At 51.7% G+C, this 13,395-nt stretch overlaps 1 protein-coding gene across 1 annotated transcript in view; it reads right to left on the bottom strand.

Moving 5' to 3' along the window:
- The window catches only part of CCDC6 (coiled-coil domain containing 6), a 96,499-nt gene extending 83,882 nt beyond the window's left edge, over nucleotides 1-12,617 (bottom strand). The window contains exon 1 of the mRNA XM_084753983.1: nucleotides 11,962-12,617. Within this exon, the coding sequence (XP_084610109.1) occupies nucleotides 11,962-12,243 (282 nt within the window). The 5' untranslated portion in view covers nucleotides 12,244-12,617. The remainder of the gene's footprint in view (nucleotides 1-11,961) is intronic.
- Between the last annotated feature and the right edge of the window lie 778 nt (nucleotides 12,618-13,395).

Below are 13,395 nucleotides of genomic sequence, written 5' to 3'. Positions count from 1 at the left end.
CCAGGGCAGAGCCCACCCAGATGCACCGCCCAGCCTCCCACCCCCCTTCTTCTCCGTTAAATTCAGTTTCTCCTTCGTGTCTTGGCGAAAAACTCGCCCTCCTCCTTGACCAATGGTTCTCAACCTGTGGGTCTCGACCCCTTGGAGAGGGAGGGTCGTGTGTCAGATATCCCGTGTATCAGATATCTCTACGTGATGGTTTCTAACAGTAGCAAAATTGCTATTAAGAAGTAGAAGTAGCAACGAAATAATTTTATGGTGGGGGGTGGGGTCACCACAACTTGAGGAACTGTACTAAAGGCTCGCAGCACTGGGAAAGCTGTGAACCCCCGCTCTGGGTCAAGCCCTCTCTCTGACTGCAGACCTCACTCGCATATTACACCAGGCCAACCACCCACACTTGCCTAACAGTCTCTCCTGAGTGATACATGAAGGCACAGTTCTTTGACATGCAGCAGGCACTCGGCTTTTTGGGAGGGAGGGGGAGGGGGGCGCTTGTCCTGTGCTCCTTGGGCTATTTTTAAACAGAGTCTGTAACATAAGCAAAGAATTAGACAGTGACTCCAGCCTGGGATGGGAACAGATGACATGGTGAGGGAATGGAGTAACCATGGTGTGTACCCGGGTGCGGTACCGGACGGTGGGTGTGGCAGAAAGACAGCAGGGCAAGCCCCAGCCACTGCAGACACCCTCTCTGCTGTGACTGTTTTCCCCAGACAGAGTCTGCTGCCCTGGCAATGCTTCCCTAGGCTCAGCATCCTGGGGGAATTTGCTGTGGATGAGGCAGCCCTGACGACCTGAGTCTGTGTGCAGACCAAGAGCAAACGTCTACAACCAGACGAAGGCAAAACTGCCCCTCAACTAATGCGCCACCCTCTCGCTGGCTCCTACCTTGTGCTTTAGGTTTGAAGCCGGACTCAAGTTCAAGTCCTGGCCTCGTCTGAAAATCATGAGACCCCCCCCAAATAATGAGACCTCAGTTCACCTGTTTCTAGGTTCATAACAAAGGATATGAGGGGTACTGGTCCACAGGATCACAGCGAGGACACAACGTGTAGATGTGGTACCCGAGAGATGGTTCATGGGTAAAGGTGCTGACTGCCAAGTCTGCTGACCTAAGTTTTATACCTGGTTCCCCCCACATGGTGCACACGGTGGAAGAAAAGTACAGACTCCCTAAAGTTGTCCTCTAACCTATACTTGCCCATCATGAAACACACACACACACACACACACACACACACACACACACACACACGGTATACATACATTTAAACTCACAAACAGTAAAAAATAAAATAAAAAGACGTTAAGGTGGAAAAATGTTGGCAAGAATTCTAGTTTTCACTGTCACCCTTCAAGTGAGAGTTCAATCAAAACTGTGCCTCAGAAAATCATTTTAATATTAATGAATCCACATTTAAAAAAAAAAAATCAAAAGGCAAACGACCTGAGTCCGTTCTCTCCCTAGGTGCCCGTTCCAGTTAGGGCATCAGCGCCGAGCACGGGGCCAGGGCACTGGGCACGGTTGTTACACAGACAAGGAAAAACAGATGCAGGGCAAAAGGCAGGCAACAAAACTCTTATTTATGTTAGAGTCGGGCATGGTGGTGCACGCCTTTAATCCCAGCACTCAGGAGGGAGAGGCAGGTGAATCCCTGTGAGTCCAGGACAGCCAGGGATATACACAGAGAAACCCTGTCTTAAAAAACCCAAAAATAAAACCCAAAAACAAAACAAAACCAAACAAAAGAGCAAGAGATCAACCACACTGTAAGTCTCAATCCTAACTTCACTTCCAAGACATCAACAAAACAGCTAACTGCTTAAGCAGATCAGAGTCTGTCTTTAAAGAAAAAGAAATCAAGAAAGAAAAGAAAAAGAAAACCTAAACAGAGATCATCAGTTGGCAAAGCACGTGCCTTAGTTGGTTTAAGGGCCTAAGTTTAGAGCTGCAGTGTCTCCACCGTTAGGGTTGTTTCTATCGCTGGGGTAAGACACCATGAGCAGTGTGAAAAGGGAAGGGCTTACTTCCCTGCAGTGTGTAATCCATCATCATCATCCCGGGAAGTCAGGAAAGAACTTAAGACAGGCACCCAGAGGTACAAGTTGCTGCAGGGACCATGGAGAAGTGCTGCTTCCGGGGTGCTCCTCATCCCCATGGCTTACCCCACCCACTTTCCTGTAGCTCCCAGGACCACCCGCACAGCGGTGGCACTGCTCATAGTGAGCTGTGCCCTCTCACATAGATCAAGAAAATACACCCCAGGCTTGCCCACTTCATAGGCCAATCTGTCTCAACTGAAGTTCCTGACTCTCACCTGTGTCAAGCTGACGTAATGCTCGGCAACACAGCCGCCACCACGTAAACCACAGGCGAGAGCACTTGCATGACACCCCAGCGCTGGCTGAGTATGCAGAAGAGCTCTGGGGGATGGCATCAGCCTCCCAACTGGTGAGCTCCAGGTCTCAAAAGAGTCAAGTGGAGAGCAACCTAGACTCCCCCGCCCCCAACATTCACCTCTGCCCCCACATACAGGCATGTACGCAAATTCCCACACAGGAACATGAACACACACACACACACACACACACGTCAATCAGTAAACATGAAGCTGAGTTTGTCACCAAGTGGCAGAGTCCTTGCCTCGCACGCTGAAGCCCATGGTTTCCACCCAGCACTCCACAGATAAACATAACATGAATAAATAATGTAATGATTATTAAAAGTGACAACTGATAAGAGATCACAAGGGAAGGCAAGTGGGGACACCACAGAGCGTAGCGTTCTGGTTGTGAACGCTGGAGACACTACACAGTACTCCGAATGCACCTGAGGCCCCAAGTTTTTACACTGACACCTGGTCAAAGCAGCAGAGCGCACGCTGAGGATGTAGTACTAAGAAAAAGGCACTGGCCAGTCCGGGATCTAACACGGCTTCTGTGACTTAGCTCCTTGCCTTCGAGGTTCAAAGAGGTGTGTGAGAGTTCGTGTTCTTTCCAGGAGACATGGGCCTTCACCGTGGTCCCCGGGGATGTGCTTTATGCCCCCTGCTAATAAAGACACTACACAAAGCATCTGGCTGACTCATCACCCTGACCCCTCTGGATCCAGGAAGATGGCAGTGTGTGGGCTGTCGATGGATGTGGGCTCAGCAAATGAGGAACCATCTTCCTCACAAAAACCTCCATAAGAACACAAGATTTTTGGTTTTTTGTTTGTTTGTTTTTGGTGTTTCGGGACAAGGAACTACTTCTACACTGAACACCCAGCGCTCTCATTTAACCTTTTCAAGGCCTATGCTGCAAAAGATCCAAACTGTTCCCCATATGCAAACAACATGTGGGATATTCCACTCAGGTAAGTAGGTTTCTAAAATGAAGAAGCGTGCCCATAAGCCACTGCCTTTCATTTCCTCTTTCCTTCTTTGGAAAGCCCTTCTGAATGGTGACCTATGTCCGTAGGTCGATGAGGACACCCCACCTCCACTCCCCCAAGGCCTCCTTGGATTCCCTGGTGCCCTGAGATGCCCTGGTGGATACTAAGCTGAGCGTGCTGTAGGCATACCTGGCCTCCTGGGGGATCAGGGAGGGGCTGGACTGATCTGTATGGAAGATTAGCCCCACCCACCACCCATTGGGCTTTTAACCAGCTGGGATTTAAACCTGCCCAGAAAAATCGCACCCCTCACCTCCTCCATACCCCTACCCCCACATCCCCCCCCCCCTGCAACTAACTACACCTTAAGCTGTCTTCTGTTTTCTCACAGTTCTGGGTTAAAAACACTTTTGGAAGTCTGGTCCCTCCAACACAAAAGGAAGGCAGAAGGCGGGTGGGCCTGTGGGTTCAACAGGATCAGAGAGAACCGACTAGGTACTGCCTGCTGTGCTGACAGACACAAATCCGCAGAGCTTAAACACCCGTGACATTTCACCTATCACCAAACAAAAATGAAAATTAAAAACAAACAAAAGGGCTCTGAGCCGTCGCCTCAGCAGAGACTCAAGGTCTGGCCTGACAAGATACACTACAAGCTAATGGAGCTGTGACGGGCTTGGGACACCATGCTGTCCTTATGAAGACAGATAAAACCTCAGCTTAGAAGGCCAAAGGGAGATGTGCCCTGGTCCAGAAACTCTGAAGCAATACACAATGGCTTCTTTTCTCTCTTGCACGGTGTGTGTGTGTGTGTGTGTGTGTGTGTGTGTACTGGAGATCAGGCAGGCTCTCTGGGACAGAGGTGAAAATGAACCCCCAATTCTGTCTGCATTCAACTGCCTCCAATGCCCACCCAGGGCCAAGTGGATGAAGTCAGATGTGGTCTTCACTGGGCATCATTGGCAGAGCCCCCAAATTCCCTCCAGATATTTTTCAGTACCTGGGTACACAGGAGGTCGAGTGCAGGAACTGGAGACTGCCTCCTGCCTCCTTAACACTATATTTACTACCTGGCACATCCTGTGCCTTTCTGAGGAACTGAGCAATACAGGGTAGAAGGATTCATTTCCAGCCATCAAAGAAGGAAGCATCAAAGAAGGAAAGCACCATGACTTTGAGGCACTGAAACACACCCCACACAGGGGGTCAGGGTGTGGCCCAAGCACACGACATACCCAAATGGAGATGTCCTTATGAAATCCACCCATGTGTACACTGAACATATGCTGATTAAACTAACTTGCTATGGAATAAAAATGCACTCCACCCTAGACCTAGAGACACGAAGGGAACAGTGACTGCGAATAACCGTTAGGTGTCACACTGTGGAACTTGTGCCCTGATTTTTCGGTATTCTTATCCCTGAGAGAAGTAAAGTGGTGTTTGCTATTCACCAACATGGGTGTGGGGATAAAGTTCACACTGCAATCTGACAACCATAACACACACACACACACACACATAATCTATGGAAGGCAAGAAGAGTCGGCAAGCTTCTATTCCAAGAGTTTTCTAGAGCACCCCTTCCTGTCAGGAACACACAGAACCTGTGAGCATTTACTCTGCTGATTTGACAATAACTCAATACACCTAAAAGCAACTGGCGCTGTGATTGAAGAGAAAATGCAATGCCTCCCCACTGGGGGGGGGGGGGATTATGCCAAAGGACAAGAAAGATGGCTTAGTCCTCCTCCCTCAGCCTCACTGCATTTTAAACACAAGCATTAGGACTGCCGGGTGCAAGCGTGGTTATGTGCGCAAGGCATTACTTCAAGGGGAGCAGAGCGCGAAGAACGGACCCACAGACTGCAGAGACGCCCCACCTCCACCCAGTGCATCTCTGGCCGTGGACAGCCCCTGGCCTCAAGCCTCCTGACCCTGTTCTCACACCCGTCCTCAATCAAAGACCCAGGACCCCTGTATCTGCCCGATCTCGTCACCCTATGATGACTTATAGGTGTTTTCCAGAGGCAGTATCGGCAACTTTAATATAAAAGAAGGCATAGGAACCATCTGGAATGATCTGTCACTGTCAACACCCGAAGGCAGCAAATGAGATGGGCAACAAACGCTTCTGTCCTAGCCCTTCTTGAGACACTTTGTCCCCTTGGGAACGCAATGTAGCAGCAACATGCAGGTCGGCGCTACAAGGTAACCTAGCAGGTGGTGGCCAGAGCTTAGGGTGCACCTAGAAGTGAGTCCCCACGATATACAGTGTATCCACCATCTACCTGTTGCTGTGATGTCAGGAGTGGCCTATGAACTTGTGCAAACTGCAGGTGACCAACATAAACAGAGCAACCCCTGAGCCAAGTCACCAACCCTCATGTGCCTCCCAGATGCCAGACATTGAAAAACACGGGCCAAGAAGAGTCTGACCCTCAGCTCCTGAAGAAGATGCCGGTGGTGGCAGATGGGCTCTGAGACTACCCAATTACAGCTCACAAAGCATCACTGCCAGGACACACGGGCTGGGGAAGACAGCTCAGGCTACTAGAATTCACCCTGGAAATGGGAGGGTGGAGTAGGGAAGAGCAAACCAGGGCAGGGGTACAGCCCAGCCAGAGGGGACCCAGGGAACTCAGTTCAGGCCCGTGTGGGTTCAGAGAATGCACATAGGCCAGTGGATCAGGAGAAGACCACCGCTGAGTAGCAAGCAGGGTCAGTCACACAGCCGGGGAGGCCAAAGGGAGGCTGACTTGGCTAGAGAGAAAAAACAAATGAAGTTTAAGAAGCTCTGGTGTTTGCTTAAGACTGGTTTCTCGGGCTGGAGAGATGGCTCAGAGGTTAAGGGCGCTGACTGCTCCGCCAAAGGTCCTGAGTTCAATTCCCAGCAACCACATGGTGGCTCACAACCATCTGATGACTTCTTCTGGCCTGCAGGTGTACATGCAGGCAGAGTACTGTATACATAATAAATAAATCTTAAAAAAAAAAAAAAGTGTCAGGCACGCCGTGGCGCACACCTGTAATCCCAGCCCTTGGGAGGCAGAGGCAGGCGGATCACTGTGCGTTCAAGGCCAGCCTGGTCTACAAAGTGAGTTTAGGTCAGCCAAAGCTACAGAGAAACCCTGTCTCGAAAAACCAAAAAAGACTGGTTTCTCTAGTCCTGAACAGCAGTCCCCATCAACCTAAACCTGTAGACCTCACCCCATCACTCCCCCCACCCTACCCCCATTTCTAGCAAATAGATAACAAGAGGACTCCAAAATACTATGGTGACCTCCTTTAGAGTTGGGGTGCTTTGTAGGAGACACCCAGAAGGCACTCACAGATGTAAAAAACAAACATGCGATGCAGAATACCCAAGGGCAGCCTCTTTAAGAGCAGTGTGCCAGATGGATCTAATGTTGTGTTCCCATTTCCCTCAGAACTGTCTTAAGGTGTGTGCTTCCCTAAGAACCTTAAAAAAAAAATGGTTTTTTTCTACACACACACACACACACACACACACACACACACACACACACAAAGGGGGGGGGGAGACTGAGACTGACTCCACCCTTTTCCAGGGGCCACACAGATTGGCCTGCTAAACTTAAGTCTTAAAATGGAATATTTTATCTAAGGCTGCACAGTAAAGAATCCCAAATGCATACAACAAACTGTGAATATGAATGTCCTTCACTGGGCAGCGACACCACTGTTGACAGGCAGCATGTCGCCAGGGTTTCTACACATGCCACTTGTGCGACTGTTTTCAGCTACAACGTCAAAAACGCCTTTGTACTGGACTTAAATCCGAGGTCAAGAGCACTGGCTGCTCTTCCAAAGGACTTCAGTTCAGTGCTCACCGTCCCCATGGCCACTCCTATCCATCTCTCAAGGGATCGAGCACCCTCTTCTGGCCTCTCAGGGTACAGCACGCATGTGGTGTACATCTATACATATAGGCAAACACATCAAATAAAAATAAATCTTAAAAAACAACAACAACAAAAAACCTTTTTACATCTGTACTGACCTAAGCTTTTATAAAGAAGGGAACTGCTTTATAATCAGAAAAGACACTTGAGTCCTAGTGACTGATTACAGGCCTTTATTTCCAAACAAGCATACTGAAATTGTCTGAGCCTGTCTAGAAAACAGACTCCCGGAGGACGCAGCTCAACACTGCTCACACATGTACCACCAGCAGCTGGCTGAGAACGCTGCAATCCCATAGGGACTGCCCATGATCGTACTCCCACACCTGCACGGGGACCATCCATCCCTGGACCACCCTCAGGCCCTGAGTCAGACCGCGGGAAACCACACTCTCCCAGGGATTTGCCAGACTGACACCTAAACACTATTCCAAGGAGTGACTAAGCACTTGGTTTATGTTTATTTTCCCACTCAAAAGAAAGAACGAAAGAGAGAAAGAGAGAAAGAAAGAGAGAGAGAGAGAGAAAGAAAGAAAGAAAGAAAGAGTGAGTCATCAATAATCAGTAGCCTGGGTCCACTGCTGATTTAACGGATAAAATTGGATAATCGCTCAGAACACAGTGGTCCCACTCTAAGCCCCAGATAAATTACACTGAAGACTAGCTCTGACTCCTCCTCCCACATGATGTACAGTCCTAGACAAGAGGCCTGTCACAGGTCATCCTCCCCACAGGCGATGGCTACCTTATGCTACACAGATGCTGAGGAAACAGAGCAGAGGATCCGCCCTTCTTAAAATGGGAATCGCAGTAGTCATGAGCTGTTTAACACCAGAAGAGGGGAAAGCTCACTGGCTGGAGCTTCTATCGGCCTTGAACCTGACTGGGGGTGGGGGGGAGGTTGGGGGGGTTGAAGGGGGGTTAAGAGGTCCAACTGTGTGGTACCACTACACACCTGTGGCAAAGACCAGAATCCAGGAAGCGGCAGGACTGCATTTGACGTGGACAGCACCCCAAGCTTCACTTATTACTGCTAGGAAGGAAAACTTTTCTGGGGCAATTTCTTACAAAAGTAAACACGCAATTACCATATAACCCAACAACTCTAATCCTGGGTATTTACCCAAATGGGCTAAAAATCTTTTGTCTAGACAAAAGGATGTGAGTGTTTTTAAGGCAGACAATACTCACAACAGCCAGAACTCACAAGCAACTAAGATGTCCTTCAACGGCTAGAGATAAACGGCTGCACTAAGAAGAATAGAAAGCCACAAAGATAAATATTATAGAGGGTCAGTGGATAAGGCACCCGCTGTAGGAGCCTCAGGACTGGATTCTGATTCCCAGATCCCAAGTTAAAGCCATCAAAACTGGATGGGCCTAGCAACCAGTCTGTAATCACAGTTCTCAGGAGGTGGAGACAGAGGGGCCCCTGAGCAAGCTGCCTAGCTCGACTACTAACCTACTCACTCTGCAGGCTGTGGACTCAGGTGAAGGAGAGACCCTGCCTCGACGGGTAAGGTAGACAATCAAGGAAGACACTGTCAGGCCTCCACAGTTGCACGCACGCACGCACGCACGCACGCACGCACGCGCAAAACAAAGAGCACGGAGGATCCCTCAGTTCACTCTATACCCTATTTCCACACCCGACATTTGACATCCTGAGAAAGGGCCCCGCAGTTCCCAGGACTTACTGGTGGAAGAAAAAAAAAAAGAGGGCAGAGGATTTCCACAGTGGCAGACTTCTTCCTCGTCATGCCCTTACAGTGACTGATGTCTTTACACACTTGGTCCAAGTGTATAGAACACGCAAGAGTGAACCCGATGTAAAATACAGGCTATGGGTGTATGACAAGTTCCTCGACGCTGGTGCATAGGACGCTGGTGGTGGAGGAGGCTTTGCCTACCGAGGCTGTAGAAAGCAGAGAGGAGAAACTACGCTGATTTTTACCGCAAATCTAAACCTCCTGTAAAGCAATAAAGCCTATATTTTAAGTGGGTCTCTCTCCCCTAGGGTGCATCTGAAAGTCAATATGCCTTCCAGAAAGTGACCAACTACAGCCTTCATCACCTTTAGTGTTCTTCAATTAGAAGAGCCAGTAAGAGCCAAGAAAGCAACAAATAGGATGTTATTCGTCTTCCTACTGCCAAATTAACTAAACCTGTGGAAAACAGCAGAGGCCTGCATTAACTAATCTTAGCCTTGTTGGGCGGGGGAGATGGCTGGGGGGGGGTGGGGGGGTGGGGGGGGTGGGGGGGTGGGGGGGTGGCGGTTAAGAGCACTGTTGCCTCTTCCAGAGGTCCTGAGTTCAAGTCCCGGCAACCACATGGTGGCTCACAACTATCTATACTGGGATGTGATGCCCTCTTCTGGCCTACAGGTGTACGTGCAAATAGATAAAGCACTCATATTTTACATAAAATAAATTAAAAGCAAAACTAAACTAAAACTATCTTAGCCATAGGCTGGTCATAGCCTTTCCAGGAGGATTATCAGGAAGCGAACAGCTTGACACCCGCATAAACTCTACAGGTGTTGCTCTGTTCGGCATCCATAAGCCAATTCGGAGGCGGGACCCCGTCAGCCCTTAAGTCTTCATCCCAGGTGAAAAGCTTCACCCATCTTTCTCCTGCACTTGACAATTAGCTCACTACACACTGCCAAGAATGAGGTACCCAGGTGGACCACGTGCACTTTTATCTCCCTGAATACATTAGGGATGAAAAAACAAAAACAAAAACAAAAACAACTTGAGCTCTGCCCCATACTTGCAAACTGCCAGCTGGAACAGTTTTTAACAACCTTAGTGGGTAGGTCTACAAAACACTTACTCACACAGGGACCTGACTTGGGCGTGAACTGCAGCTCAGCGTGAGTGCTAAGAACCCAAAGCTTGCACCACTTTACACACTGTCCCCACACCAAGTAAGTACTCAGGAGGCTGCTGGTCTTGCGTGCTAGAAAACGAACATGTTTGTCCCTGCAAGGCCAATGTGTCTGTGTGCAAGGAACAGACCTATTTATAGGTCAGCAGGTCAAACAGATGACCCTCACAGTGTCTCCTGCCTCCACAGGAACAGGAGAATGACCTGCTGCTCCCGAACCGAAGGAGAGACTAGAGACAGGTTTTGTTCCCTTCCCCCCACTTCCGGTCTGCAAGAGACCAATGTTGTCATTTACAACACATTTTTAAATAGTTTGCATTTATATCCTATTTGAAATAAACAACCTACACACAAGGAGTCCTCTCTTAGCCGAGATAGAGCGAAGGCTTGCTAGCGGCCACCTCCACAAATCGCTGCCCTTTCAAAAAGCCAGTCCAGCAATTTGCTGCCTAAAGCTGTAGGCATGAGTGTCCAGTTCCACTGAACGGGACCGGATAAGAGCGTGCAAGATGCCTTTCAACAAAAATCAACTGCTATTTAGGTTGCAAATCACACCGCCTCCCTGGTGGAAACCAGCTATCTACATAAACCACGGAGGGCCATGTAGAAACCAGGGGTCGAGAACGAACACACACTTTACTTTTTCTTGGCACAAGGGCAGCTTAAATTTGTCCCGTTTTCGTCTCCAGGATGTGATCCTTGACCCATCACCGAATTTCTTTTCTCTATTGGAAGGGTTCGTCTAATCAGCTGCAATGCAAGCGGCTCTGGCAATTTATCCTCCTTGATTTCTTGACATTTTCTTCAGTGCTGCTGGCTGGGAAACTGTTTTGATCTGAATAGGGTTGTCTGTGGGGGATTCTGCATGTTAATGATGTGGAGTTGGCAGAGATGGAAGGTGAGAGCACAGCGCGTACTTTTTCTAGTTACGTTTCGCCTCATCACCGCTACGGGGGCCTTTCCACTCTGCTACACCAGGAGGCTGATCTCAGACTAATCTTAACCTCTTTCCAGGGGAGCCTCGAGGGGCCAGGTAGAAAGAGAACAGATGGCCTGTGTTCCCGTCAAGTACCTAGGCTCACAAGCAAGTACTCCTAAGACTCCAACACCAATGAAGGAGACGCACGTACATCCTTGCTCAGCCAGGCAGTCTCCGGCGGCCACCCTCCATCCTCGGTTCAGTTCCGGCCGGGTCCCAGCCTGTGCCAGACGCTACACTCCCCCCCTACTCTGTACCCGCCCACCCTCCCGGCCCAAAGGGACAGGGATTCCGAATGAAGTGCTGGTGTAGCCTCAGTGCCCGCCCTTCCCTCTCATCCTGGCCAGAAAACTCCACTTCCCGGATTCCGAGCCACTCTCTCCCTCCCCCTGCGCCGGCGATCCAGCAAAGCGCCATCCTCCTGCCAACTGGGTGCCCAGCCCAGTGGCACACCCCGCCTCTCCCACTAACCCCCAAACAGACCCCAGCTTCGTCCACTCACGGGGACTCGGGTGGGGGGGTCCCCGATTCGGAGCCTTCAAGCAGTCTAGGGCTGAGAAAGTCCCACCCCGCCCCCCCAAGCCACGCCGCCAGCCTCCAGCCCTGCCTCGGAGGGGCCTCCACCCAGGCAGACGAGGGGACGTGGGGAGTCTCCCCAGGCACCTCCAACACCCCAAGGGAGGGAGGGCTCTCGTGGACCCCCAAGGCCGGCTCTCTGTGCCCGCAGGCCCGCAGCCCCCGTACGGGGGCGCGCACTCGGGGTCCCCTGGTCCGCGGGGTGCACTCACGATGGTCACGCTGGCTTTGCGCAGGTCGCGGTTCTCCTCCTGCAGCGCCTTGCACTTGAGTTTGTAGGTCTCCAGCTCGATCTTCAGTACCTTGTTCTCCTGCTGCAGCGAGGCCAGGCGGTTGGTGAGCTCCTCCAGGCGGAACGGCGAGATGACAATGCCCCCCGACTTCCCGCCGCCGCCCCCGCCGCTGCCGCCCGAGGTCGCGGAGCAGGAGGACTGCATGGCTGCCGGGCCGCCGCCCGCCGCGTCGGTGTCGCTCTCGCTCGCGCTGTCCGCCATGGCGGGGCGAGTGGGCTCAGGGAGCCGGGCGCGGGGAGCGGGGCGCGGAGGGCCGGGCGCGCGGGCGAGTGGGCGCGCGGCGAGTGGGCGCGGGGCCGGGCGCGCGGCGGGGAGCGGGGAGCTCAGAGCGCGGCGCGGGCGGCAGGGCGCAGACGCGGGGCGGCGGCGGCGGAGAAAGAGAGGGCGCTTCCCGCGGCCGCGAGAGCTGCTCCGCCAGGGAACAGAGACCCCGCCCGGACTCGGGCAGTACTGCAGCGCCGGGGCCTGGCGCGCTCCGCGGGGCCGTCCCCGCAAGCCCCAGCCCCGCGCTCGGCTAGCAGCTGCACACGGACGCTCGGGCCTGCGCCGCCTCCCCGCGCACGTGCTCCCGCCTCGGGGGCCCCCTGCGTCCCAAGTCCCAGCCCACGGCCGCACCGCCTCTTCCGGAGAGAGGCGGACTCCACGCCGCCGCAGCCCCGCAGGTGCGGAGACACGTGGGAGGGGCAGCCGGGCTCCTTAGGCCATCCCACCCTCCCATCCCAGGCCAAGCTGTAGCCTGGCACCTTCGGTCCGCGCCGGGGCGCATGGTTCCTTCCACGCAGACGCCTGTTTGGAGCTAGCGACCGAAAGTTCCCCTGCAGTGGGCCGAGGGTGTGGGTGTGGTAGCATGCCGGCAGCCACAGGTTAGCCTTGCTTGAGAAAGAATTTTTGCAGAGAAGACAAGGCCGTTTTGCATCCAGTTGTTTAAACCAGGCGCAAACACTTCCACCACCACCACCACCCCCTTTTTTTTCCTCTTTGCTTCTTGCAAACACTTTGCACAGGTCACGAAATTTGATTAAGAAACCAAGATGTCGAGATACGGGAGCATTTTCCAGAAGGGTTGAAACACATTTCAAGTGCCAGTTTTCCAAAGTAACTGCTGGCACAGGGCTAAACAAATAGCCACGATTAGGCGAGGGAACTGTATAATCATTATTACGGCTCACCAACTCCTACAAAACTCCAGGAGGTAAGAAATAAAACCGTAATTACTAGTGTAGAGAGCCACTTCAAAGAATAAGAAATTCAAACTCAAATACTGTTAGGCCCCTCCCTCCTAGGAGGAAACTCGCTTAGCAGGTGAGAAGGATCTAAACACTTCACCGTGCTGACACAAAACAGCTTTCACTT

The sequence above is a fragment of the Acomys minous genome, assembly GCF_964271855.1.
Source record: "Acomys minous genome assembly, chromosome: 13".
Lineage (NCBI taxonomy): Eukaryota > Metazoa > Chordata > Mammalia > Rodentia > Muridae > Acomys > Acomys minous.
The sequence above is the reverse complement of the archived record's forward strand: the minus strand, read 5'-3'. Positions and strand labels throughout refer to the sequence as shown.